The sequence below is a fragment of the Paramisgurnus dabryanus genome, chromosome 3, assembly GCF_030506205.2.
Source record: "Paramisgurnus dabryanus chromosome 3, PD_genome_1.1, whole genome shotgun sequence".
Taxonomy (NCBI): Eukaryota; Metazoa; Chordata; class Actinopteri; order Cypriniformes; family Cobitidae; genus Paramisgurnus; species Paramisgurnus dabryanus.
The window spans coordinates 26,879,899-26,906,233 of NC_133339.1; the positions used below are offsets into that span (position 1 = coordinate 26,879,899).

At 38.5% G+C, this 26,335-nt stretch overlaps 7 protein-coding genes across 8 annotated transcripts; 3 read left to right on the forward strand and 4 right to left on the reverse strand.

Annotated features, from left to right (window-relative positions):
- The first annotated feature begins 1,511 nt into the window (after positions 1 to 1,511).
- cox6a2 (cytochrome c oxidase subunit 6A2) lies at positions 1,512 to 3,923 on the forward strand. The gene is made up of 4 exons (XM_065278159.2): positions 1,512 to 1,657; positions 2,632 to 2,709; positions 3,339 to 3,481; positions 3,707 to 3,923. The coding sequence occupies exons 2-4, from the start codon at positions 2,634 to 2,636 to the stop codon at positions 3,797 to 3,799; spliced, it is 312 nt and encodes a 103-aa protein (XP_065134231.1). The 5' UTR covers positions 1,512 to 1,657; positions 2,632 to 2,633; the 3' UTR covers positions 3,800 to 3,923.
- Positions 3,924 to 4,056: 133 nt separating this feature from the next.
- armc5 (armadillo repeat containing 5) lies at positions 4,057 to 10,582 on the reverse strand. Its single transcript, XM_065278122.2, has 7 exons — positions 9,677 to 10,582; positions 9,531 to 9,561; positions 9,315 to 9,425; positions 8,229 to 9,126; positions 7,166 to 7,965; positions 6,743 to 6,875; positions 4,057 to 6,657 (listed from the first exon to the last, which is right to left on the reverse strand). Exons 1-7 carry the CDS (start codon positions 10,085 to 10,087, stop codon positions 5,367 to 5,369), a joined length of 3,675 nt encoding a protein of 1,224 aa, XP_065134194.1. The 5' UTR covers positions 10,088 to 10,582; the 3' UTR covers positions 4,057 to 5,366.
- Positions 10,583 to 10,872: 290 nt separating this feature from the next.
- LOC135760244 (uncharacterized) lies at positions 10,873 to 12,273 on the forward strand. The gene is made up of 2 exons (XM_065274191.2): positions 10,873 to 11,140; positions 11,444 to 12,273. The coding sequence occupies exons 1-2, from the start codon at positions 11,047 to 11,049 to the stop codon at positions 12,085 to 12,087; spliced, it is 738 nt and encodes a 245-aa protein (XP_065130263.2). The 5' UTR covers positions 10,873 to 11,046; the 3' UTR covers positions 12,088 to 12,273.
- A 108-nt stretch (positions 12,274 to 12,381) lies between these two features.
- On the reverse strand, positions 12,382 to 14,183 carry LOC135760243 (uncharacterized). Its single transcript, XM_065274189.2, has 3 exons — positions 13,599 to 14,183; positions 13,272 to 13,512; positions 12,382 to 13,197 (listed from the first exon to the last, which is right to left on the reverse strand). The coding sequence occupies exons 1-3, from the start codon at positions 13,893 to 13,895 to the stop codon at positions 12,476 to 12,478; spliced, it is 1,260 nt and encodes a 419-aa protein (XP_065130261.2). The 5' UTR covers positions 13,896 to 14,183; the 3' UTR covers positions 12,382 to 12,475.
- Positions 14,184 to 16,086: 1,903 nt separating this feature from the next.
- Positions 16,087 to 19,140, reverse strand: elob (elongin B). The gene is made up of 4 exons (XM_065278098.2): positions 19,001 to 19,140; positions 17,842 to 17,976; positions 17,558 to 17,666; positions 16,087 to 17,476 (listed from the first exon to the last, which is right to left on the reverse strand). The coding sequence occupies exons 1-4, from the start codon at positions 19,001 to 19,003 to the stop codon at positions 17,364 to 17,366; spliced, it is 360 nt and encodes a 119-aa protein (XP_065134170.1). The 5' UTR covers positions 19,004 to 19,140; the 3' UTR covers positions 16,087 to 17,363.
- A 101-nt stretch (positions 19,141 to 19,241) lies between these two features.
- Positions 19,242 to 24,066, reverse strand: LOC135760153 (uncharacterized). Of its 2 annotated transcripts, none has more exons than XM_065274061.2 (13): positions 23,862 to 24,066; positions 22,602 to 22,800; positions 22,401 to 22,427; positions 22,007 to 22,053; positions 21,821 to 21,923; positions 21,685 to 21,741; positions 21,525 to 21,590; positions 21,137 to 21,376; positions 20,944 to 21,047; positions 20,700 to 20,865; positions 20,330 to 20,417; positions 20,186 to 20,222; positions 19,242 to 20,083 (listed from the first exon to the last, which is right to left on the reverse strand). In XM_065274061.2, exons 1-12 carry the CDS (start codon positions 23,948 to 23,950, stop codon positions 20,191 to 20,193), a joined length of 1,218 nt encoding a protein of 405 aa, XP_065130133.2. In that variant the 5' UTR covers positions 23,951 to 24,066; the 3' UTR covers positions 19,242 to 20,083; positions 20,186 to 20,190. The 2 variants fall into 2 exon arrangements, with proteins under 2 accessions (XP_065130133.2, XP_065130134.2); XM_065274062.2 differs by lacking the exon at positions 23,862 to 24,066 and adding an exon at positions 22,944 to 23,195.
- Positions 24,067 to 24,802: 736 nt separating this feature from the next.
- Positions 24,803 to 26,318, forward strand: LOC135768734 (uncharacterized). Its single transcript, XM_065278060.2, has 4 exons — positions 24,803 to 25,087; positions 25,348 to 25,509; positions 25,854 to 26,055; positions 26,199 to 26,318. The coding sequence occupies exons 1-4, from the start codon at positions 24,941 to 24,943 to the stop codon at positions 26,309 to 26,311; spliced, it is 624 nt and encodes a 207-aa protein (XP_065134132.1). The 5' UTR covers positions 24,803 to 24,940; the 3' UTR covers positions 26,312 to 26,318.
- The last annotated feature ends 17 nt before the right edge of the window (positions 26,319 to 26,335 follow it).

Genomic DNA, 26,335 nt, shown 5'->3' on the forward strand with positions numbered 1-26,335 from the left:
GTGTGGCTGTTCGAAGACATTCAACCACATGTGCGTTTACACCACAAAAGCAATCCGATCGAAAGGGGTTTCGACTACCTCTGAATGTGGTTGAAAGTGGTCGAAAGTGGACGAGCTCAAAAAGTTTTGAACACCGTTTACACCTGGCATTAACGTCGTCCACTTGTGATCCGATCGACGAAAACGCATGTTTATGACAAGTGTAAACAGCCTCTTAGTGCAGAGATCAGCTCATTTGCATTTAAAGGACACACCCCAAAACGGCACATTTTTGCTCACACCTACAAAATGGCAACTTTAACATGCTATAATAATTATCGATATAATAGAACTAGAACTTCACATATGTATTCTGGGAACACCAAAGCAAACTGTGATTCATTGACCTGAGGGCAGTTCTGTGGGGAGGCTACAAAAAAAATGCACCAGGTCTTTCGCTAAGCAAAATTCTGGTAATGTGGAAGCTGTTTTATGCACACTACAGCTTTCACATACGCAGTCTCACACCAGAAATAAGTGAGAAAAATATGCACAGATGTTTTTCACACTTACTTCTGCAGAAATACAAAAGCATACACAAGAACACATGCATCCCCCCAGCCTATAGACACTTTTTTACTACTAGAAAGAATAAAGCATGTATCCACCACAATGCTAGTTAGTCATTAATCTGGTTATTTAGTTTGTATGCAAGGACAAATTTCTCAAATTTTTTGGCGTTTCATAAAACACCATAAAACTGGTAATAGCATATGAATCACCTCATTCAAGGTGTGAACCTGCAATCTTTCCGGTACCACCTCAGAGCTTCAACCACTACCCAGGCTACACTACCCACCATCAGTTTCCACTTTTGTTAAAACAACAGGTTTAACAGTTAAACAATACACATGTTACTCAGAAATGTCAATTTAAACAAGAAGTTAAAAAAATTAAATGAATGTCTTTGCTGTATTGATCATAGCCATGTTGATTTGTACTTGTCAGTGAGGTACAGGAATGCTCGCAATAGATTAAAGCATAAAGAAACTTTCTATTTAGAGTTTCACTTGCAAACCAGGATAGCTGAATAAGTTACGCTAGTAAGACAACACGTAGCTGTCAGCAATGAAATGAAGACACACTGCTCCCCCTGGTGACTTATAAGCACACTACACACATACCACCTGTCACTGCTGCTTAGAACTACAGTACTAAGACAACACTTGATTGACATAAGGTCATATACGGGGACAGTGTCACGTAGGCAGGCACACATGCAGAAGCCCAACCTGATGCAAGTCTAAATCCTACAACTGTCCACTGAATCACTGCATCACTCTCTTCTTCTTCTTCTTTCATCATCAGTCTCTCTATCTCTCTCATACTCTGACCTGAACCTGTAGAAACAGTTATATAGTATATGACAGCTTGTTTTGTCCCCATTGCCCTGCCTTCAGCTTAGTACCTTCCTGTATCTCACCATCAGAATCAAATCTGCTTATGCACTTGACTAAATATAAACCGAATGAGTCTTGGCAGACTGACAGTTTTCAGTTGGGGAGGAGTCTCATGGTGTGGGCACGGACAGACTAAAGGACAAACAGAACAGACAAGAGGTGTAGAAGTTGGAAACACATAATATAAGGGCCTGATCGTACATTTTGGAAACAGAAATGTAAGTGTATGTTTCCTTAGATATATATATATATATATATTTTCCTGGTCTTCCTATAGGTGTTAAATATTAAGAGTAATGAAGCGATAGTTTGTTCTCTTTAACAGCAGTAATGCAACACATGACCCACAACGGAGGACTTGTTTGCCCTTGTGCAAGGGACATGCAGATTAAGCTGATAAAATAAGTTCCTCCTCTAAACGTTTGAAAGTAAAAGTTTTCTATCAACAGTGCTGAAGTGATTTAAGGGTGTTTAAGCTTAAATATAAAACAGTATTTAGGACAAAAGCAGGTAGCACAAATTAAGCAACAGGCCACAACCTAGATAGTTTAGTTTTTGTTTATTTGACTGCAGTGTAGCTATACGCAATAGTTTAATATTAAGCAGTTGGTTACAGACAAATCTTTGAGCAGTGGAGGCCGTTTACTTCTTTTTTCGAGGGCGCTCTATGTGAAGTTCGTCACAACATGTATGTAGCCCGTCATGTGTGTGGTTCCTTTTTTCAAAATATGTGTTCTGCGCTTTGAGAGATCGTGTGTGCATCACGTGTCACAAAATAATTGTCTGCTGCAGATGCGTCTAAAGGGTTTATGATAAAAGAGACGCTCGCGTTTGCCAGATACTCGTATAATCTCATGCGTAATCAGAGTTTACTGTTAAGGGAGTGTTATGCGTGTATTTAGTGAACGTGAGTGTCTCTTTTATCATAAATGGTTTTGACCCATATGCAGCAGGCACTTATTTTGACAACACACGTGATGCACATGGTTCACATGATGCAACAAACACATATTTTGAAAACACGAGCAACACACATGACACTCCGAACACATATTTTGAATTTGTGCCCCTCGGATAAGCAGTCACGAACCGCAACTGTCTTTGAAATATTCCTAACTACAGTTATGTTACAAAGTAACATTTTAGTTATAATGGTAATAATCTTTACCAATGTTTATTTTCTGTACTTCAGATATGGCCATGTCTTCCACTGCCATGGTGGCTCGCCGGGTCCTTGCTGCTGCATCACAAGGGAGCCATGAAGGGGGAGGTTTGACATTACCTTTATTTTTTTATTCTTGACTTTTAAGGTTGAATTAAAGTCACTATTGCTTTATAGAATTGGTTATACATTTATGAGTAAACTGTAAGTTCTTATAAAATGTAAACATTACAAGTTTGATGTGTTTTGTAACTTTAAGCTAACGTTATGGTTACTCTTTAAAGGAGCATTTCACCCGAAGAAACATTAATCTTTATTGAAAGTGTATTATATTTGTAGTCGAAATGTAACATACATTTAGAATTTGGTGCCTATTTGACCGAGAAAAGTGGTGTTTGTAGTCTCACTCCCTCAACAAAGACATTGCACTTCCTTCTTTCAATGATGCAAAATGATGATTTTTACATCATTGAAAGAAGGAAGTGCAACACTGAAATCTGTATTTCTCCTGTCTCAGCGGCAACTGAGGAAATGATGCATGACCATTCAAAAACATGACTGGGGTTCTAACTATACAAAGCTTAATGCAAATGGGTGAAGTGTCCCTTTAAAAGGGGGGTAAACGTACATTTATACCTAAAAAGTACTTTTTATACAACAAACAGGTAATATTTGATTATACATTATTTACAGTACATCAGGGAATCTGATAACTTTATGATTTAAATCATACACAGCAAAGACCTGGAAGATCCTGTCCTTTGTATTAGCCCTGCCTGGTGTGGGTGTCTGCATGGCAAATGCTTACCTGAAGATGCAGGCCCATTCCCACGACCCGCCAGAGTTTGTCGCATATCAACACCTGCGGATCAGGACCAAGGTGACTCATATCTCACAAGTACACTATTACCTGTAAACCAACATGTAAATGGAGAAATTTTCATTTTATGCAGTTAGTTTGTAAACATGAATAATGTTACACACAATAATGGCATTAATAATTTCATAAATCTGCTATGAAAGTCATGAACAGATTTCCCAGTTACATACCCAGGTTCAACAACAGAAACATGAATGTTCAAATAACTTTGTGTTTCTTTTTAAGCCATGGCCCTGGGGTGATGGGAATCACTCCCTCTTCCACAATACTCACACGAATGCTCTGCCCACCGGTTATGAGGATTCTCATCATCACTGAACCGGACGCCCTCTGCTGTCTGCTTTACACTGAGCTGCCAATCAACTGAGATCTCAATCCACAGTCTCCATACTGACAAATGTTTAACACTTAAGAAAAATAAACAAGTGTTTTTCACTGTAAAGGTTATTTTGTGTGAATATGTAATGGTTCTGTTTAAAGTTTGGTGTCTTTTTGAATTGCACAAACATCTATATGATTTGTCAATGAATCAATCTTAATTCAAAAACTAAATTTTAAAGACTTATAATTGCATACCTAAATGTTAAAGGGATAGTTCACCCAAAAATGAAAATTGTGTCATTTTTTACTCACTCTTACGTTGTTACAAACCTGTATAAATTGATTTGTTCTGATTTACACAACGGAAGATATTTTGAGTATTGTTTGTAAACATACTGATCAGAAGCCCCTTTTCTTTCACTATGGAAGTCAATGAGGCCTCTGATTGGTTACAAACATTACTCAAAATATCATCCTTTGTGAACAAAGAAATGTATAGAGGATATAGTATAAATAAATGATGACACAATTTTCATATTTGTGTAAACTATCCCTTTAAGTACATTTAAGACCAAAATAAACAAGGCCGTGGGAGAAAAACAAACCATTGTAATAACAACAATTAAAAACTAAATTGTACAAAATCATATTAATGCATGGCTAATACAAATATGAAGTGTTTATAATATTTGAATTCTTAAGGAAGACAATCTAGACATAAACATTAATGCAGAGCTCATTTATTGAGAACAATCCTCTGCTTTCTTCCAACATTTAGCCATTTCTATGATTCAGTTTCAGGTATATACAGAATAAATGGCACTTCAATATATATGTTAATCTATAGATTTCTCTAAACAAACTGTATAGAGCTATATACAAAAACAAAAATATCAAACTTAAACAGCTCTTTTGCCCTGATGTAAACTTATTCCCAAAACATTCTGTACAAAACCATATATCCTACTATATTTAGGTGAAGGATAACAAAAAGCATCAAAATTTTTCGCCTTTTTGGCAAAAAAGATGAAATAATAGTAAATGAATACAAAAAACCAAAAGATCTCAAAGTTGGTCATTCTACATCATATACAAACACATATTGTCTTTGGGAATAAGAAAATATCAAATATACTGTACTATAATATTACAGAGTTCCAAATAGTTTTTGATATCTAGGAATATTATGAAACCTTATCTGTTAAACCAGGGGTGCCCAAACTTGGTCCTGGGGGGCTGGTGTAATGTAGAGTTTTACTTCAACTTGCCTCAGCCCACCTGCCGAGAAGTTTCTAATATACTTAGTGAGACCTTAACTAGCCTCTTCAGGTGTGTTTGATTAGGGTTAGACCTAAACTCTCCAGGACACCGGCCCTCCAGGAACGAGTTTGTGTTAAACTGTAAATAAATGTTACTAATGGGGGAAAATCTATTTCTTATCGTTCCAAAACATCCCCCAAATCCAGTGATTCCCTTTCTGTACTATGAATGTGCATAATAGCAGCTACTAACTTTTCATTTGCATTTTTACATTCATCTTACTAACCACTTCTGTTAGCATTTTCTAGCTGAGGGCTGTTTTGACCAGGTTTAGGATGTCCCGCCTAAGGCCTTCTGTACAGTCTGCCTCTTGTGCTAAACGCATGAGGCAAGCAGCAGACAGGGAGGGATGAAGAGCAGCAGGGTGAGGCCGCAGCAGTAGGGAGAGACATGCTTGACCCAGTCGTGTGTAAGAGTAACGTTGTGAGAACCAGTACACTTGAGGCAGGAGAGACTTGAGCCAAGCCCCGTCAGAGTCATTGTCCAAAGAAGAAACAACGGTGTTGTGAACCTGCTTAGTTTGTTTACAACGCTTTGACAAAGACTTTATTCCTGTTGGCTGGATGTCCGACATTTTCATTTTAGACAACTGTGGTGATCTTTCTGGTACTGGGTGCGTTGGATCTTTGCAGGACAAATCTTCATCCGTTCTGCTGTTCATCGCGATATCGTCCGAACAGCAAGATGTGGTCCGACCTCTCAGGACAGATGAGACTGCTGAACAAAGACGGCTAACACACAGGTCTTCAGCTGCCATTTGTAAACCAGGTACTAAAAACCTAGAAGCCCCAATCATCATATTGGCCAGGGGGGTTGTTTGAAAGCTTGAGTCCATATCATCTTCTTGTCTAACCAACCCAACAGAAACTAGAGAGCCCAAAACAGGACAACCTGCATCTAGCCTTGACTTATTTGTGCTGTGGTCTTCATTTCCGTCGGTCAAGCGACATCCATGCAGGTAGTGAAGAACTGGTAACAGCATCCCACTGTTAACATCTTTGATAGGAATAGCCTCACCTTTAGGTATCTGGGACTCCCCAAATCCTCCCATCAACAAGGCTGTGAAATACTCGGATCCAACCTCTTTTGCTCCTCCTTCCCCCCCAGCAACAGCCTTATGGTTGGCTGGAAGAAGTGATCCATCGTCAAGGAGGAATGATAGGTCATGTGTTGCCTGCTGGTAGGGACATGATTGGTTTTGTTGTGGTAGGGAACAAGAAGACTCTTTGTCCAGAACTTGGGTTGTTGTGGCAGTCTGGTTTTTGGTCCCACAATCTATGCTACAGTTATAACTGTCCTCCTTGGAACTTGCCAAAAGACTGGAGAGGCAGCCAATCAGAAGGGAGAAGTACAAGAAATTAAGTCTGGAAGAGGACACTTGCTCGAGAGGATGCAACCAACCAGCAAGTAAAGTCCTGTACTTATCCGATTGCGCATCATCGGCATCAGTAGCTTGACTGTTACGGCCAATTAGATCAAGAGCTGCAGCCAGCCCTCCGTTATCCAAGAGCAGTTTCTTTAGAAGAACTCTGTTGCTGCAGTCAGAAGATAACCAAGTTACACATCACAAATATTAGGCCTTGAAAAGGAAAGGTTTAAAAGTCAGACAACAAAGCCTACCTGATGATTAGTGGCAGAGAGAGGACACAAAACAACCTGTCTGATTCGGAGCCTGACAGCATGATATGGGTAAGAACTCCAGAGCCAAAGCCAGACTCGCTCTGGACCCTTAGATTACAGAGCAAACTCAAACCTATGGAGACAGAAAACATGTTAGCTTTGCATAAACAGATTTAGGGGAAGAACCAAAATTGAAAATTTCGTCAGTATCAAAACTTGAAAAGTAATAAAATATTAGGAGTTTGAAATGTCATTAGGGTGAGTAAATTATTTTCAATTATTTATGCATTTGGCATTGTATTGAACCCATGCCATGACCTACCAGTTGAGCTACAGGAACTAGTGTTGTGTGATATGCCACATAGTGAGAACGTCCTGCATATTATTTGCATTAATGTTGTATATTAATATCACATAACATACCTAGTTGTGTAATTTTGGCTTTTATTTTTTCTGACTGCCTGGATGTTCCTTTGTCATCTCCGATCTCTTCTCCTCTAACACACAGTCTTTGTCTGATCAGAGCCACAGCTCCTGTTCTCACCAGAGCCTGCAAACAGTTTGGGTTACAGCTGAGCCTGCCAAGCATCCGAAAGCATCGCCCACTGGGGTCACGGTGCTGGGTGAGGTAGTACAGCAGCCCAGAGAAAACGTTTGTATTGATGAGTGATGTGCTAGGGTCTGAAGCATGGGAGAAGCGTGAGAGGAGCAAAAGAAGGGGGGATTCTGGGGCCCAAGGCTCAGGGTGATATGGGTGATGGTATACTGGTGTTTTGGACATCACTGGGAGGTTGTCCAAAGCGACGAGGCTACAGCGTGAAGATGTGGAGGAGGTTGAAGACGCACAAAATCTCTTTCTGGGGGGTGAGGAGATCTGGATGGGAGATGAGGGGGTGATGGAAGGCTTTACCGTTGTTTGCTCAGGCTGAGAGGTGGAGGAACAGGAGGAGTGTGGAGAGGATGGTGACCCCGGTATGTTTCTCATGGTTTGAGGAGATACAGGAGCGGAGAAAGAGGGTGAAGAGAGGCGGATGCGTTTTGAACGGGTGGGGGGAGACAAGTGTGGCTGACGTGAGGTCTGCGGTTCGGAGAGCTCAGAACCAGGGGTAGAGGGTGAAGGTGAGAGGGTAGATTGAGGGCTGCCCCAAAAAACATCAGTTCCACTGGGCGATTCAGTCAGCTCTCCTTCAGAGGAAATCAGACCTTCAGATACCAGCCAAGACCTGGGTGGAAAGGAAGCGGAGATATTTATTTATATTTATATATAAAAAAAATGATGAATATAATACACATAAATATACAATTGTTTCAATCAAATAAAGCATTATTAGTTATATCATACTACTAAAATAAGCACCAGGGTGTGAGCTCAGTTGAAATGCCAAGTATGAATTTATGGTCTGGCCAAGTAGTAAAGGTATCTGATATTTATTGCATCCAAGACTTTATATTGTCTGTTTTAGTAAAACATTGACTGATGGCTAACCTGAGGCTGAGGAAGCTGGAGGATCCCGACGTCTGGTCTTTGCTCACATCTTCTCTCTTGTTCCCTTCAAGGGGAGAAAAGTCAAGCGACTCAAAACATGAGGCCATCAGTTCAGAGCAAGGAGAATTAAAAGACAAGCTTGGATCTATCTTTCCTGCAGATAGTTCATCTTCTTTAGAAAGCTCCACCAACCGCTTGATCAGCTGTGGCACCAACCCAAGCTCCTGAAGCTGTTCAAGGGCTGATTCATCATAGACAAAGTCAACGCAAGCCAAAACGGCGAATCGCGTGAGCGGATGGTTTTGATGGGCAGATAAAAATGCAATGAGCACCTCCAGTCCCCCACTCTCCTTTACTTTAGCCCTGTTCACAGCCTCTCGGCAGCACAGACACAAGGCCTTGAAAAACACACTCGACTTAAGAAGATCCTTTTTGACTTCCTCTGCAAATTTTTGAATGACTCCCAGTGAACCGATCAGTGGCCTCAGGCAGCCTTGAGAGCACAAGTTAGCCAGAGTCTTCAAAGCTAAATCTTCCAAAGGCTGAGCGCCATCTCCTGAAGCAAGAACTCCCAGCTGAGCCAACGCTCCAGACCTGGACATCTCCCTGGCACACTCAGCACTGCAACCTCTGGTTAGCTCATGAAGGGCACGAAGAGAAGCCCGCTGCAGAACTAATGGATACTCTGGAGCAATAAATGGAGCAAGAGCCATCAGAGCTCCTTGTGAAAGCAGGAGGAGTCGGTTTGCAGGTGTGTCTGAAAGGTAGACAAGTGCTCGCGCAGCTGACTGAGCACATTCCAGTTTAGGAGCGCAGAGCTCAGGTGTTGGAGTCAGGGAAGAGGGCGAGGATGGTGGTGGAGATAGAGATAAGCAGAGGAGAAGAAGTGGAACACCTCCTAAGAGATGGAGACAACATAATATTTTAACAGCTCAGTTATTCACCATATGATGCTGAAAATGCGTACTATTCAACACTGCAACTTTGTTATTTGTAATTTGCAAGTACATTTGATAGGGGAAACAACATTTTTTAAAAGATATTTAACTCTTAATTAACTATTGATGCAAGAAATGAGGGACTTACCTGCAGAATGGACCTCAGCTGAACCCTCGGGGTCCATGGCAAGATTTCCCAAAGCTCTTGCGGCTCGATTTTGCACAGTGTCCACAGAGACATTCCTCTTGAGAACATCCACTAGAAAAATTACAGATTATCATTGCTTGACTACAAAATATTATAAAAACAGCATGTTCTATGTAGAAGATTTAGTGATTTCCTAAGAAGCCTTCAGTGACTTACCAACAACAGATATACCATCAAGCATCCTTACCTAGGAGTAAAGAAAGAAAAACTTAATTCATAGAAATTCACAAGAAAACAACTTGAAATTAATTGAATGAAATGATTGTTCATCCTTTAAAGCTTTTTATAAACCTCTTGCTTACTTGTAGTCTTGTCCCTTTCTCAGTACAGCAATTGGCCAGGATGCTAAGTGCCAAGTCCAGAAACTTTCTGGAGCTTTCAGGACGTTTGAGGAGATCCAGCAAAGGCGGCAGCCCTCCTCGCGCTTGGTACCACGCTATCTTGCGGCCACCTCCTTTGATGTGCTGGGTCCGAATGGCCACCAGTGCCCTCCACTGTCCAACTCGAAGTCTCTTGTCTGCATCTCTGGCTTTTTCCCCTCCAGTGATCTGCTTATTGCCGGCTTCTGTCAGTCCACTGTCTGCTAATGAGCTTGCTTTTGACAACTGGGTCAAACACCAGGTAAGAGAGGATTCGGGGCAAGACGAGCCCTCTTTGGTGCTGGTTGATACTTTTGAACTTTTTTTAAAGTCTTCTTCTAAACGTGCAGACATGGTGAATCTGCAGAACCACCTCCACCCCACCACCCCTCCCCTGTAACTTAATTATCTAACTTAATTCTGTAAAACGCATCAGTGACTTGCAATAACAAATGCCTGTTATTTGTTCAAATACAGATTTTTAAATTAAAGAAAAATATTTTTGAACCAACACATGCTTTTCCTATGACTGACACAATTCATCCGACAGAAAAATAAAACTAAATTGACCAATCAAATCTAGCGCAACAACCGAGCAATGGCTTCTGGGAAATCGAGTCTTTTAACAGTGCGACATATTTCATTAAGGCCTACATCATGATGTAAGCCGCTAAAATAAGTCATTGACAACGCTGCCTGAGCTGATAGTAATCTATTTTGGTGTATTTTTGTGTTTTGATGAAGAATGTGAAGGCTTTGTTAACCTTGCATCTTACTCACGTCGATTTTCCTATGCGCTAAAAAGCGCTATCGCCTCAGATTTGCACGGGCGCCATCTTTAGCAAAGCAACAAACAGAAGGGCTTGTCAGAGAGGGAGGGGCATACGCAGAATCGCTCTCTTTAAAGCATATGGGAGTTGTAGTTTATCGATACGTTTCTCTCTTTACTGGGGAAAGCTTAATCCTACAAAACTAGATCTTTTCGTTATATGCTTATCCATATAATTATAAATATATATATTTACACACCCTTAAGAAAGAAAATAGGCAACACGACGTAATTTTTTAATCACGCGCATCAATCGCTTACTAAATATGGAATACATTTCCCACAATCCCCCGTCCCACGACATGTTCACTTCCGGGAAAACAGCAGCCTTTTCAGCGCTGGATCTGGTGCAAAAACAAGGTCGTTGTTATTATCATCGCTGTTGTCCACTTTAGAAAAGAAGTCATCGCTAGAGTTGTTAAAATCCACGATTAATCGCAATAACAGCAAATAACATACATACATCAAGGTGCATAAATTCAGTATGGACGTTATTGAAACCATTGTCACAGAAAGCATTGATGTGGAGGAATCAACAACTACAATTTCGACTTTGGAGACTGAAAAGTCAAAAACAGGTGAGATATGAGTCCGATGAGCTTAAGTTAATTGATAGATTGGCCGTCCTATGGTAATATTTTTTATTACTTAAGAGAAGTGCAGACCTTTATTTTGTTTTTATTGGGGTTGATTTTAAGTAAGGTACATTTCGCAGTTAAGAGTATTCAGACTTTCTTAATATGTTAGTAATTATTTATAAAATTAAATTAAAATTTAAAGTAATTTGAAATTTATTCAAACTTTCATAAATAACATTGCATTACACATGTCCAGAAAACTAATAAACTCAAAACATTTTGCATTGTTTTGTTTTCATGTAGAGTTTGTGTGGACACTACAAGCAACATGGCATCTAGTCCATGTTCGCCTGGACATGGACCAAGAGTTTGACCAGCCTGTGTGCAAAAAGAAGAAGCTGTGGGAGACTGTGGCTGACAGAGTTACTGCAAAGTTAAGAGCTGATGGCTGCACAGATGTTCCAGTCAAAGCCTTCGAATGCGATCTGAAATGGAGGAACATGCTAGCAACATACCGCAAAAATGCTGAACGAGCCAAAAGACTGGGTACCAATAGCGTACACTGGGAGTTCTTCAAGGAGATGCACGAAGTGCTGGGCAGAAGCTATGAAGAAATGGAGGCGCAACGGAAAGCAAAGCTTAACGACACTAAGCTTGGCAGGGCAATAGCCAGTAAACGATTCACCCCAATCCTACCCACACCCACTGCAGCCACAGCTACACAAGTAACCAACACCAAGCCCCCTAATGATTTACTGCAGTTGTACCTGGAGCTGCAGGAGAGGAAACTGAACATGTGGGCTCAGCAAAAAGCTCTAGAAGAGAGGAAGATTGAGGCCATCAATAATTTGGCACGTGCAATTACTTGTCTGTGCCAGGACAATACCTTGAAAATGGCCAAAGAATATGTCGAGTCAGAAATCACTGTTCCTGAGAATAAGAATTAGAATATAGGAGTGTATTTAGAGAGAAGACATATCATGTTAAATCCCCCTATGAGTCAAATCTTATAACTTAATAATGCTTCATTGATACTGCAGTTTTTCTTTCTTCCATTAATCACAAAATATTGGGTAACATTGCTGTGCAGTTTAACTTGTCTCATTCATGTACCGAATAAAAACCAAGCTGTACATGGTTTTTTTGGTGTTTTAATAAAAAACAAACCAATACAAAATGTGTTCATCAGATGTTGTTTACCTGCAACTTTTCTTCATTTTATACCACTTACACTCAATCCATGTATTTCAGAAACTTTGCAACATTAGTCATACAATGGTTTTGATATGCTATACATTAACTTTGTACATTAAAGCTTACAATTATTTCAAAAGGTTAATGCGTTTCTGCTTCCAGTGTGCTGTAAAGAAGATTTACTACAGTGTCCCTCATGGCCACCCCGGCCGCATCATCTGTTACCTCCTCCGTTACATCTTCTTTTGTGGTTTGCGCTATCAGTCCCTTTGTCACATCCCCCATGTCCAGAAAAACATTGTTTAATATACAAGCAGTCAAAACCACAACTTTCGCCCTATCATAGTTCCCCATATCCAAATATCGCAATTTCTGGAATCGCTGTTTTAGGTCGGCTAACGCCTGCTCAAAACGGCCCAAATGGATCCCCACAGATCTGTTGTAAAGGTTTTCCTGAGGGCTTCGTCCTGCAGAGAAAGGAGTAAGTATTTGACCCGTGAGTGGGTATCCAACATCGGCTATCAGGCAGGTCCCTGGAGGCACCATCTCAGGATTTTGCTGGAGCATTTCAAGTAATGCACGCCCTCTGTCTTTTTCTGAGCCTTTGCTGATGTGGCAGTAAATAAAGCGGCCGTCACCATTGATGACCAGTTCCAAGTTCAGCCATGAATCTGGATCTAGGTCATTCTTAAGTCTCTTTGCTTCAGAAGGGTCGCTCTCACACTCCGGCTTGCCGGTGGGTAGGCGAATGGGTATGCTTGTGTCGCCCAGTACCCCAAGCACTTTAGGAAGACCTCTCTCTTCCAAGCCTTCGTTGTGACCCAGCCAACTGGAGAAAGGAAGCAGATGTACTTCCCCCTGTCCTGCAAGAAAAAAAATTGAATGGCGTTAAGAGCTATTGTATGATTTTAAACAAAAAGTAAACATAGATTCATACCTGTTGGCCATTTGATGAGCTGATCCTGTAATGCAATCACTCTGTCACAGAAAGAAAAGAAGATCCTGTGAATATTTCCTTTTTCCAGATGGAAATTTGCAGACACATTGCGATAGCTGATGCGTTTGTATAGGAGGGTGAGCGACAGGAGGACAGTGTGAGACAAGGACAACCGAGCTCTACCGGACAATCGGGTTTTGCTGTGGTTTGAACTGGACCTTTGCAGAAGATTAGTTATATGCTGAAAGAAATTAAGAAATATATTTTAATTAAAAAGTAACCCAAAATTACTACATTTTATGTAAAGTTTAGGAGAAGAAATCTTACTTGTACTGCTGGGTTTGCCTCTGCGGCTTCTGCAGCCTGTGCACGGTGCTCAGACTCGTAAGCCGAGGTACCCTTCTCGGGCGGCTGTTGTAATGGCTTTAAATCTTCCTGTTGGGACTCTTGCGTGACAACAGAAGAGGACTGAGCCTGAGCCATAAGGTCAGCCTCTATCATTTCTTCAACTGCCCGATCCAGACGTTGATCAAGCTCCCAATGAGATAGCGGCTCCCATTCAGACTGAATGAGATCCATGATCGCCCGTCCCGCCGACGCCACGCACTGATCACGCACCTCCATCTCTGCAGATATAATTGTAAACTGTACTGATGTAGTAGAAACTGATGGTTTCAGCCAAATGTAGCAAAACAGATTTGTCTCTCTGGAAAAATTTTAAATGACGTGTTTCTGCGTAGATTTAGAAAACTTGAATATGGAAACTGCCGCAATAGTGCATGAAAAATCCACCACACATTTAAGTAAACTGAGAGCAGATTTGTTAAAACAAGTGATATAAGGATAATGTCTCATAAGCTCAAACTGATATCGGTGAGTTTGAAGTTTCGCATATTCTTCTTCTATTCTATTTTACCGTGTTTGGCAAAACAACTACAATACAGTTTTGCCACCTACTGGTATGGAGTATGAAACGACGAAGCGGAAAATATAAATAAACAAAATAAATAAACAAAAGTCAGTTGTTAGGTAAAGACGTAAAAGGTTTGTGTTCAAAAAACCCATCTCTTACCTTACCTTGATCTCACAAAGGCAAGCTTATAATAGTGGTTCATAATCTGAGCAGCAGTCAGTTTTCTGTATCTTTTTACTTTTCCATGCTCCCATGGCTGTTGCATTATATGTTGTATTATATTATTGTTTTGATGTTTAAAGCAATTAAATATCTAAAGTAACATGCAATATTATGTTTCAAACAAAAGATTTTACATTTTTATCCATATGGCAGATGCTTTAATCCAAAGTGACTTACATTTTTATCAGTAATACATTCTTAATCAGGTATACATTATATCACAATCTCTGCTCAGAAATGGTGATAGAGAAATAGTTAAGGAGTTACAGTTTGCAGCTTTAAAGATTTATCTCAATTATTTTATCAGAGCAAATCCTTAGCTATTTTAGTGTAGTTAAGTATATACTCTATATGAAATATTGTTTCTTAGATTTTCTAGTTTCTCTGAAAGCAGATTCACTTTTCCTTATGACAACTTGTGAATATGGGCCTTTATTCACAAACCATTTTAAGGCTAAAAGTAGCTTCTAACTTGCTGAATTAGAAAAAAACCTCTTTTTAAATAATTGGCGAGTTAGTCCTTATTGCTCTAATAGTATTTAACAAAAAGTTTTAGAACTAAAACTAGCTCCTAAATAGGTTTGGGGGTAGTCAAGAGGACTCCCTATGACCAAATTACAATACTGACTGTTGCCTTCTTTTATGTAAGTTGAGCAAGAAGTAAAAACTGTTCTTGCATCCAGTTTGGTTTTCTTTTATGTTTGCATGTCTTACTATTATCTATGATTATTCTAGGCTGTTCACTCAAAAGTCTGCTAATACACTATTCAATATAAAGGTGCTATAAAATGACAAAAATTAATGTTTGGCTGTGTGGTTCCATAAAAACACTCTAACATCTGAAGAAACTTACAAAAGGTTATATCTAGTGGGAAAAGTTTTTTTTTTACTATAATAAAACACAAAATAAACTTTTTTTTTTAAATAACCTTTGCCTCAATCATCCTTTGGGGAACCAAAAATTTTTATTTTATTGAATCACCGTGAAGAACCTTCTGTAGCACCTTTTAAGACAAATCTGAGAATTGTTAATAAAATGCTGGCACTTAAATGGCTGTAAATTAATCTAATATTTACTTGTTTATTTATTAATACTTTTGAAAATGTATTTATTTAAAAATGATGACATTTTTATTTTAAAATCTTTATTTGAATATGGCATCATGATACTTCTACAATATACCTACGATTGAATCAATCAAAGAGACCACTGCCTTAGTAACCTTGATGACATCATCCATAGCAACGAGGTCAACCCCACTTTTTCTCTTAGTATATAATTTCTACCCATTTCTTAGTTGCTCTCACTTTTGGAGAACTCTTAGCATTTTAAAATTTGAATAAAATCAAAACATATTAAATTATACAATGTAGTGCTGTTGGTTTGTAGCCTTATTTTTTTTTAGGTTTAATTACACAGAATATATGACAACCTAATGTATTTTTTTAAAATGTCATAAAACAGGGTGCCCCCTGGCACCATCTCACGGTCTCCAGTTTGAGAACCCCTCCTTTAAGACATCAATATAACTTATACTTGTAAAAGATTTGACCATGCAAATGTTTAACCATTGTGACTGGTCTATCTAAATCTAAAAAATGTAAAATAAGTGTAAAATACACCCTGTATTAACACCTCACTCTAAGTTAAAACAATAGCAATAATAAACAGACGTTGAATGTTAGACAAGGAGTGGAAAAGGGCTGATTTTAATTTCATTTGAACGCAGTTACTGCGGCATCATTTTCTTTTCAGTTTGTTTGCAACTTACATTTTCCAAGAGCATTGCGAAGGAACACTGCCATAACTGCGGGATAAAGAATTTTGGCAAAAACATCAGGAGCATTTGTTTGGGGATGAACATAATGTCAGCATTTTAGTTTGACATTCACTTTGCCCAAAAGGCTTGAATATTATTGATCATTCAGTTTATTCTTGAAACTTTCCACCATTTTAAAATGCCACACACGCAAAGAAAAAGCTGACTAGCATTACACTCTTATCTGATTTGAAATACGAAATCAGAGAATTACATGTTAATACTTAAGCTTCCAAACAAAGACTCAAAAAAGGAACAAGCAGACACAAACTCCAACACAAAACTGAAAGGAGAGGCAACACACTTTAAGAAGCAACAATGCGAGTGGAAAAATGTATTTACAATGAAACCACCGTGTATCAGAATTCATCTTTATCATGTGCTGTATATTAAAGTACAGGTATAACCTGATGGCATCCATGCCCATTCTGATTTCCAGTAAGTTTCAAGTGCATTTACACTATAGTAAGTTGGTAACATAAAACTGTTCAGCCTGTGGCCTTTGCACTCTAGTAAAATTATGAATGGTCTAAATAAGAATAATTATAATATCAATACTCATTAGCAAACAACAGCATACTGTAAATGAAACCAGTAAATTGGGCATATGTGAAACTTTACAGCCACTAACACAAACTCACCCCAGCCATAACAGTTCAAGACACGAAAAGCACTAAACGTTTAACTCTCCAAACATAACATCTGCATGAATTAAATAAGAAGCACGTTTTTAAATATGATCTCTAACCACTTCTCTGAAAGGTGACTACAGGCGTCAAATAATTCATTTATCGATGAGGGGAACGCTTTATAACAAAATCACAATGTGCCTGTGCCAACAGGAGCGTTGTGATTGGTGGATTAACCTGCAGATGAGCTCGATGACAGAAGGGACTGCGACAATACACTGAGAGTAAGCTGCTAGTGCTAGATGGGGAGTGAGGGGTAACGGGGAGAGCAATTCAAAATCTCAGCAAAGTTACAATATCACACAGGATCACTCTCACTCATGCTTCCCCATCCTTCGTGACTCAATACACCGTCTTATAACACACTTTTTGCTTGTACGCTGTTCTGGAAACTCGAAACCCCATGCCGCTTCCCCCCTCCCCCCACCCGTTATCGTCCTCTCTTTCTTCACTGCACGGCTTGTTCGTTGGCAGTGCTGCCCGAGTCTTGAGGCTTCATAACATCAGGAAGCTCAGGGGGGCTGGAAAAAGCCTCTATTCTTAGTGGCTCAAAGGCATCATCTGTAATAAAGACGGACACGTTAAGCGAAATCAGATCACCAAACACCACGAAATGAGAATGCAAATAAAACATGAACTCACCACTGATGCGAAAAGCCAGTCCTACTGTGGCAGGAGCCTGAGGCCTTGCTGTCTGATTTGTGAATCCAGAGTCTCCAAGAGTCTTACTATCTTCTAGCAACATGTCATCCTGTGAGACGTGGAGAGATTATTTAGGTGCATAAAGGCACTATGAACAGCCACAGGTCCTCAATATTCATCATATGGATAAAGCGTAACCAGGGTACTCTTCAAAAACAGGGACAGGTAACGTTGAGCAATGGTGCATTTTTAAAGAGAAAAAGGCAACATTATCTATCGCTGACCTTGTAGAGCCTTTGATCCTCTGGTGCTCGCTTTAGGATGCCCTCCACAATTCGCTTTAGCTCATAAACTGTGGTAGACTCCTTAGCATCTGTAAAGATGGTTGTCTTGTGACGTCTGATCATTAAAAACACGTCCTGAGAAAAAGACAGTCGATTACTTTTTAAATCTGATCTCTTTATTTTTAACTCAGAAAAAAAGTGATGTGTGATTAAAACTAAATCACTCTGACGTCATTGGGTCATTCAAGCTTTGCAATACAGAGCATTGTAAACGTTAATTTACAGGTGAAAAAAAACACACTAACACAACGAAAAGCAGATGGTGAACAGCTGAAACTCGTCTGAAGATTTAACTATACAATGACAACTGTGAAGATCCTCACTCCTCATGAACAGCCATTCACAAATTAATCGCTGACAGCTGCATTTGTGTTACGTTGTTTGTTGACAGTTACTGGCAACACCCAGAAAAAAAACGCGTTGCTGTGCTGATTTTATAGTGCAAAAAACGCAATGTTTACAATAATACGTATTAGAGAAGAATAATTAAGCACTTAACGTTTCTACCAATTTTAAAAGACAAGTCATAGCATTATTTTTAATAAACGCTCCGCGAACGAGTTGGTAACAACGGCTAATTCTAAAAAAAAATTAGCCGTCGTATCTGATGTGGAGTTTTGCACGCGCATAAGTCCAAGAGATCTTTATTTGTGTGTGTTTTGTTAAATTAAGTCGCTATTTAAATGTATAAGGCACAGCCCGTGATTATCAGTGACAGGAACAGCCCGTTCCTACATTACAGCGCTGTCATGAAACCAACACCGCGATATACACCCAGATTCGTTGCTTTCGAATAAATATAAACAAACTGCAACATACCAATGAGCCATCGTAACTAAGTATTATCTAACCAGGCCATCCGCTGAACTCTGATTACTGTTGATCTAATTATTGACACAGTAAATCAGACGGATTTAGCAAGCAACGTTAGCCGGGCTGCTAAAAATATTGCGAAACAAAGAGCTTTGTGTAAAACCCGCATTTAAACACCCCGCGACTTCATTCGTCTGTTGCTTTGGTAATAAACCGTCAACTGTTCCTAATTTCATCCCAAATAATTATATATAAATTAGACAGTGTTCATTTCTTGCTCACTCACCATTTCTGTATGACTGTTTCGATGACTTCTTCCACTATCCCACGCTGCACTGCGGAAATCAAAGCGCTCGAGTCAGTCCTCCAAAGTCCCAGAAGTCTTTGCGTGAGTTGAAGTAACTGTTCTACACTGGCGACGGTCGCCCTCTATCGGCCTTATCTCATTACCATTTTATTACAAACTATTTTTTGGCATTTAAAGTTTTTAATACGTTGGAAACATTCAGAGTACTACATCACAAGTCTTTGTGACTAATGGTCATTTATTACATGTTTATGCTCCGACAACATTAGCAAAGGTTCATTAAAAAACAAAACCTTGCTAAAATGAATTATGCACACCACTCCAAAACCTCCACATTATCATTCAGGATTGCAGGTAACATCATTTATTTTGACAACACTGTTGTAGGTTATCATTCTTAGTAGTTCACCTAGATTTTAATGTATTTATCATCAGCTGCCAAGGGCCACATTGTTTTTTATCTTCGTTGTAAACATATGGTTTTTATTACACTTCATCAAATCACTTTAATACCTTTAATGGTATGAATGCACTATGATACATAACTTTTCAATATGAAAATCACTAATAAATATCATCTCAGTCTGAATTTTTGGTCATTCACTAAGCATGCGTATGCACAAATTTTTTCATAAAATGTGCGTACAGACGTTTTATCTTACAAATCACGATTCAACAAAAATGTTCGTACTAAAATTTATTTTAAATGTATGAAAAACCTTAAGAACAACTTAGACCACACGTACGCAATACCATGAACAAAGAAAAAAATATATATAATATAACACAGATATATATTATAGGGTTCTTTTTCCTTGTTCATTGATTATTGTTCGCAAGTTTTTGCATTCATTTAAAATAAATTTTAGTATGAACATTTTTGTTGAATCATGATATGTAAGTTAAAACTTACGTACGCACATTTTAAGAACAGATGTGTGCGTACACATGCTTAGTGAATAAGACCCATTGTTTTTTGGTCACTGTTTTACATCTGTACTGCACTTGTTCCTTCCTGGACCGTTGGTTTTCAGTCACACACCATAAAAGTAATGAGGCACACTAGAAGAGAAACAGAGCAATGTCAATATTTTGTATAGTTAACATACTTTTCTAATTTACAAGAAAAGAAACAAGAATTAAATATTTCATTTTTATACTTGCCAGTTTCATGATACAACAATGCAGTCAGCTGACTCTCCTAAATTAACAAAAAAAACTCAACTTACATTACAATGACAACAAAGGATAAGTGAAATCGACAAAAGATTTGTATTTTGACTTAGATGTGGAATTGATCATACTCACTGGGTATTCGTTTCAGTGCCTTAATTTCTTTTGAAGGGTTGGGTTTCTCTATTTTGAATGTGTACTTTGCAAGGTCATCTTCACTGAGCTTGATTCAACAAAAACAATGAAGCACATATAAATTTAATAATATTAACTTTGGCAAAACAAACATATTTTATATATTTTATAACTTTTTACTATTAACTTCTTTTAACAAATCTAGCTCAAATGTTTGACAATCCTTACCATCAAAGCAATCCTCTCAAGTAATTGTATTATAAAGATATTCTGCATATATATATATATATAATTATTCCAACTATATAATATTGGAACATTTATTGACCATTTTTTAAATAATGTTTTAAATGCATATTTAAATACACACTGGCTGATCTCTGGGAGATGTAAAGGGTTTGTTTCCTTCAGAGCGATGGAGGCACAGAGGTCTGAATTTGGTCTCTGGGTGAACACTGCAGTTGAAACGCAGCACACTGACCGGTAAATGTACATGCCAACTTTCTGGATACTTCTTTACCAGATTTTCCACCATACTGTAAGAAAAGAGGAAAATGTGTTACCCACACGTCTTCTTTACCATTATAATAAAATCTGAAGAATTCCAAACATACTTGACAATGTGATATTGGGTGTGAGGCTCTAGCTGTGAAGCCTGATGATGACGAGAGACAAGCGAAAGCTCCATCTTCATAATATTATTTAGTGCTCTATTAACCTTCAAAAGAAACATTCATTAACAATTTTTGCATCACACTACCCCTAAGATATCTGATATCATCTTCATAAACATTAAACATGACTTACCGTTCTGACCTGAATCCCTCTGGCACCCCACGGTGTGAGAAATCCCAAAGGAAAACCATAACGGGAAATGGCATCACACATAAGGAGCGCTATGGAATCTGAATTGGGCTTTTCCGATGGAAATATTTCAATCCACTTGGTGTAATAATCACAGATGACCACTATGTGGCTATAGGGGCCCTTGTTTTCTTGAAATGGCCCTGTTACATCTATACTTAGCCACTGCCATCTCTCGGTCACCTGTGAAGTGCAGACATTAGGTAATAGGAGATTAGTGGTTTAAAGTAAAACCACAGTTCAAATGACTTTTTTCTTAAGTATTTAGGTCAATATAATGAATATTTTCTGCAAAAGAGTTCATGCACATTAATCTGTTAAAAGGATATACCCTTATATATTGAGCGTTTGAATTTTCTATAGATGCGTCATCATTGGTGACATCATTTTCAGGTTCCTTGAAAAAAAAATTCAGGAAACTGTTTTCATAACTGCCAGGCTTTAGATTTTAGCTTAAAGATGTCACTAAAAGATTGTGAAGGTATACATACACTGGTGTCATCAACCTCATCATCATCACCCTCAGTAAGCTTCATCCACTGTATGCTCTATAAAAAAAGTATATAAATTACAAGTGATTAACCTACTCCACACTTAGAAACCTAAAACTTAAAATCAACAACTAACCTGCGGTTTACAGTAGTCATCATGGAAGCTACCAGCATGAAGAGGGCCATGACTGGAACCATCAGTATCCAGATGAGTCACAGGAACAAACTTTCCCTCAAGCCTATCAGAAGGAAGAACAAAAGAACTGTTCAATACTCAACTACCACGCGACAGGGAATATTTTTGCATAAAAATTAAATCTACCGTGTCACTGTTTTTGGTATGATAGGCACTTCTACTGGCTTACGATTCTGAAACACACACAAACACACATTTTGGTTAAAAAAAAAAGAAAATTAATAAATACGTCTTTTCCATGTTATTCTGCAACTTAAAGGCGGAGTCCATGATGTTTGAAAGCCAATGTTGATATTTGAAATCACCTAAACAAACACGCCCCTGCCCCAATAGAATCTGGACCTTCTGTTGATAGACCCGCCCCACACATACGCAACCCGGCATTTGATTTGATTTGATTGGCTATAAGTGTGTTTTGGTAGTCGGCCCGTCTCCTTTTCCAAACCGTTTTTCAAACATCGTGGACTCCGCCTTTAACATATAAATTGATAAAGGGATTCCTTTAACCTTCAATACATACCAGAGATCTTCTCTTGACAGCTGGCACCTGGGTGTGGATGCATTTAAAAACAATATTAATATGACACAATGTCAAAATATGTTTAAAAAGTAAACCTGCCTGCCACATTTTGGGTATTTAGGCACATATGAGCCTGTGAAAGCAGTACTTCTACATGCATTTGTTTACAGTTGAACTGAATAACTGAAAAACAAGACTTGCCTTCCATTGGAGGTGTTTAGGGAAATTAAAGATAGTTGGGACAGCATTGCGACGCAATCGTTTATGACTTCCCATTTGTTCAAAGCAGTCTTTCTCAAAGTGATCCGAGCATAGGACAGAGTTTCCAGTTGGCCACCAGTTCTGCCATCTCATCCGCCGGAGCCATTCTCTCACTCTCAATCCATCAGCTAATGGGAATCTTTACGTTTTACATACAGAAAAAAACAAACACACAAGCAAATAAATTAATGTTTGATAAAGTTGTTCTGACAAACACTGAAAAAATGCGTTGAATGTGCGATTGGGAGACTGTTCTTTAAACTTAAATATCAGAGAACTTACTTGTGAAAGGAAAACTCGCCCCTGTTGTATGCCTCTTTATATTCCCTATCTGAACGCTTCTTGCACTTATAAGCTGAACAGACTGGCATTGTTTAAACGGAAAATAAATAAATAATTTATTTTCAAAGCAACAGTGACCATGCAACAACAGCTTTTTTTCCAATGAGCGTGTTTTGTATATCCGGAAGTTCTTCTTCTTCTATGATTTTATAATATATTCAACACAGAGTACCGCGAGTGCCACATACTGGACATTTTAAGTCATTGTCATTTGCTTTTTATGGTGTGGGCTTTTGTACACCCTACACTCTATTTTATCCTTATGACAGTGTAACCAAACAGTATATTTTGATAACGATTTTATTGATGAGAGCCTAACACAAATGCAACAAGCTGCCTGATTTACACAATCACTCAAATAATACCCACATAAAAAATAAGGTAGTATACGTTAGAATTTCTATAATGAACTATAGTAAAAGTCTTGGATCAGATGCTAGTGTTTTGAACCTTATCATAAGAAATATTAAAGTATAATTTACTTAGTTTATCCGTTTAGTATAGTTATTACTACAGAATACTACATTGACTAAGTGTATAATATACTACAGTATATTACAATTTAGTTGTAAATTGTTAAGTATACTACAGTATTTTTCATGTGGGTAATTATGTTGCTGTATAGGCTTCATTAAAACAATGCCTCCAATAATGTGTATTCATTTTATGCTTTCTTTGAGGTTGTAACGTTAAAAACCCACCGTAAAGATCATACTGGCACAAAGACTTAAGGGTATATCTGGCGAAATTGATACTTATCAGATACTACAAAATATATTTCAATATGCGGTGTTTATATTTAAGATATATCTAATACTCCATTCACATCACTTGTAACAAACCTCATCTAAAACTTACGTGTGAAAAGAAAACTCGCCCCTTTTGTATGCCTCTTTATACGCGCCGTCTGAACGTTTCTTGCACTTATAAGCTGAACAAACAGGCATTGTTCAAACGGACAAAATTATTTTACTTTTGTATTCTGTTATTCAGCATAAGGCAAAATAAACAACGTATTTCGCATTTCCGGATGCTAGTCTTCTTCTCGAGGCACACTAATGCATTGTTCACTGAGGCGTATGAGAGCCATCTATCGGACATTTTACGTAATTTCAGCACGTTTGACAAACAGAAATCACTTTAATATTTAAGAAAAAACAACAACATATAAGTTGTGAATAAATCCTGATAGAAGCTATAAAATAAAAAAGTTGAGGAGGCATATGGGTGATTGTTAAATTCAGGTGCATTTGGTACAGTAAATTTTTTTTTCAAACGGTTATTTTATTTTAATAATTTGGTACTCATTGTCATGGATCACAACATGTTACAGGCCATCCATAACACCTATATTTCCGTAAAGAGTGTCTTAAATAGCTGAATATATGATTTCCTGTTGTCCGAATTAGTCACTGTCAATTCTATTGTAAGTTAGAGTAACAGTTGACAGGATGTAACACAGAACATAACTGGCAGTCATACACAGAGAGAGACACCCCACCCCCTCTCTCTCTTAACATATATGGCGGTTAACACTGTTATTCCATGTTAAATCCATACCTTTAAGTTTGTTTAAGCACATTTAAAACATTTTTTTCAATTGTAAGTCAGTGCAGACATTTAAATCTCACCAAAGCACAGTGCTGTCGAATTTTCCACGAAGGACAACGCAAGAACTGACATGCGGATGACGTCAAAATACCGCGAGAGCGATTCGAAATTAGACTTTTAGGTATGATCTTTCAAAGCGCTCTCGCGGTACTTCGACCTAATCTACCTTTTGGTTCTTGCTGCGCCGCATGAAGTCGAACAAGCCTATTGTTCACACGTTGCTAAGAGCGACAGTATGGATTACAGGTGAGAGTCAGTCTGCTTGTTCTCTGTAAAAGTGTCATCTGTCTCTGAGAAGACCGCGGTCTTTGGGATTTTTAAGGGCAATGAACGTGAAGCGCAAACAGATGACATCCGAGGAGAAACCCACTTGCACAACTGTAACAGTTGTAAGAGGCAAACGACCAATGCATCGAAGCACTTTGATTCTAAGCGATCAGACCGAGTCAGTTTATTCTACAACACATGCTGAGGTAAAAACAAAGAGCGGTCACTTTCACAATGGAATTATAATTTTAAACGTAGCTCATTGTGTTAGCGGTCCAAAGTCATGGATTTGATCATAGAAACACACATAAAATGTATGCTATGCAAGTCTCTTTGAAAAATAGTTTTGTCAAAAATATAAATGTCAGTAGATAAACCTTTACATAACACACCCATTGGACAATATGTTGTTTACTGAAGTAAAGCTTCATGATGTTAGTGAAAGTTTCAATTCTGTTTCCTAAAGAGTTTCTCTAGGAGAGGACACGATGGTCAGGCGTTGGTCTTTCCGTTTCGAGATCCACTCTGTCCTTCACAGCATAAAGTAAAGCTGGACTTCAGCAACGTGCAAGTAACAGCAGGCCAGACACACTCCAGAGATGTACATGGACCAAAGGACATAGTACCAGTAAGCGTGGAGTGATAGTTCACCCAAAAACGAAAGATATTATTTACCCTCATGTCATTTGATTCCTCTGGCTTTCTTCGTTCTTAAGAATCTTTTAAGAATATTCACAACATATGGCTGACTATTCATAAAATGTCATATTAGGGCCAGAGTAAATTAACAGCAAATGTTCAATATTTATTTGTTGAACTACCACTTTAAGTTGTAGTACAACAATTGAGTATGTGCCTTGCAATCTAAGCTATTTACATAATAAAACTGTAACCAAACTATCAAAATTAAGAGAGGACCAAATGTAAGTTGATTTGATCAAGCACTAATATTATTGTTATGTATGTGAACAGCATTATGTCCTGCATAGTGCAGGGGAACAGAACAAAACACGAAACTATGGTGGCTGTTTGATGAAAGAGGTCACCAACCCTGATGATGTCACTCCGTACCAGACCACATATCATACTGAGCACTGCATTACTTCGACCAGATATTTAACAGATGAATCCAGTGGACATCCAGTTCTGTGGCACAAGCATAATATTATAACAGGTACTTCAGTCAACTGTATATGCTACACATACATACCTATTGACTTAGCATCGAGCAAAACACATTTCTACGCAAACAGTTGATGTTTTGCATCAGTATAGTATAAGTGACCTTGCAAAGAGACGTGTTACTATGGATTACAGGAGAGGAGAAGACACCAGTTGGGCCAGGACAGTCCAGAAGACAATCTGGAGAGAGAGGCCTGTGGGCAGCTCGACGCTGGGAGACACAGTGCGATTCTTTCCGTCTGTATTGAACCAGTCATGTGAGATTACAACAA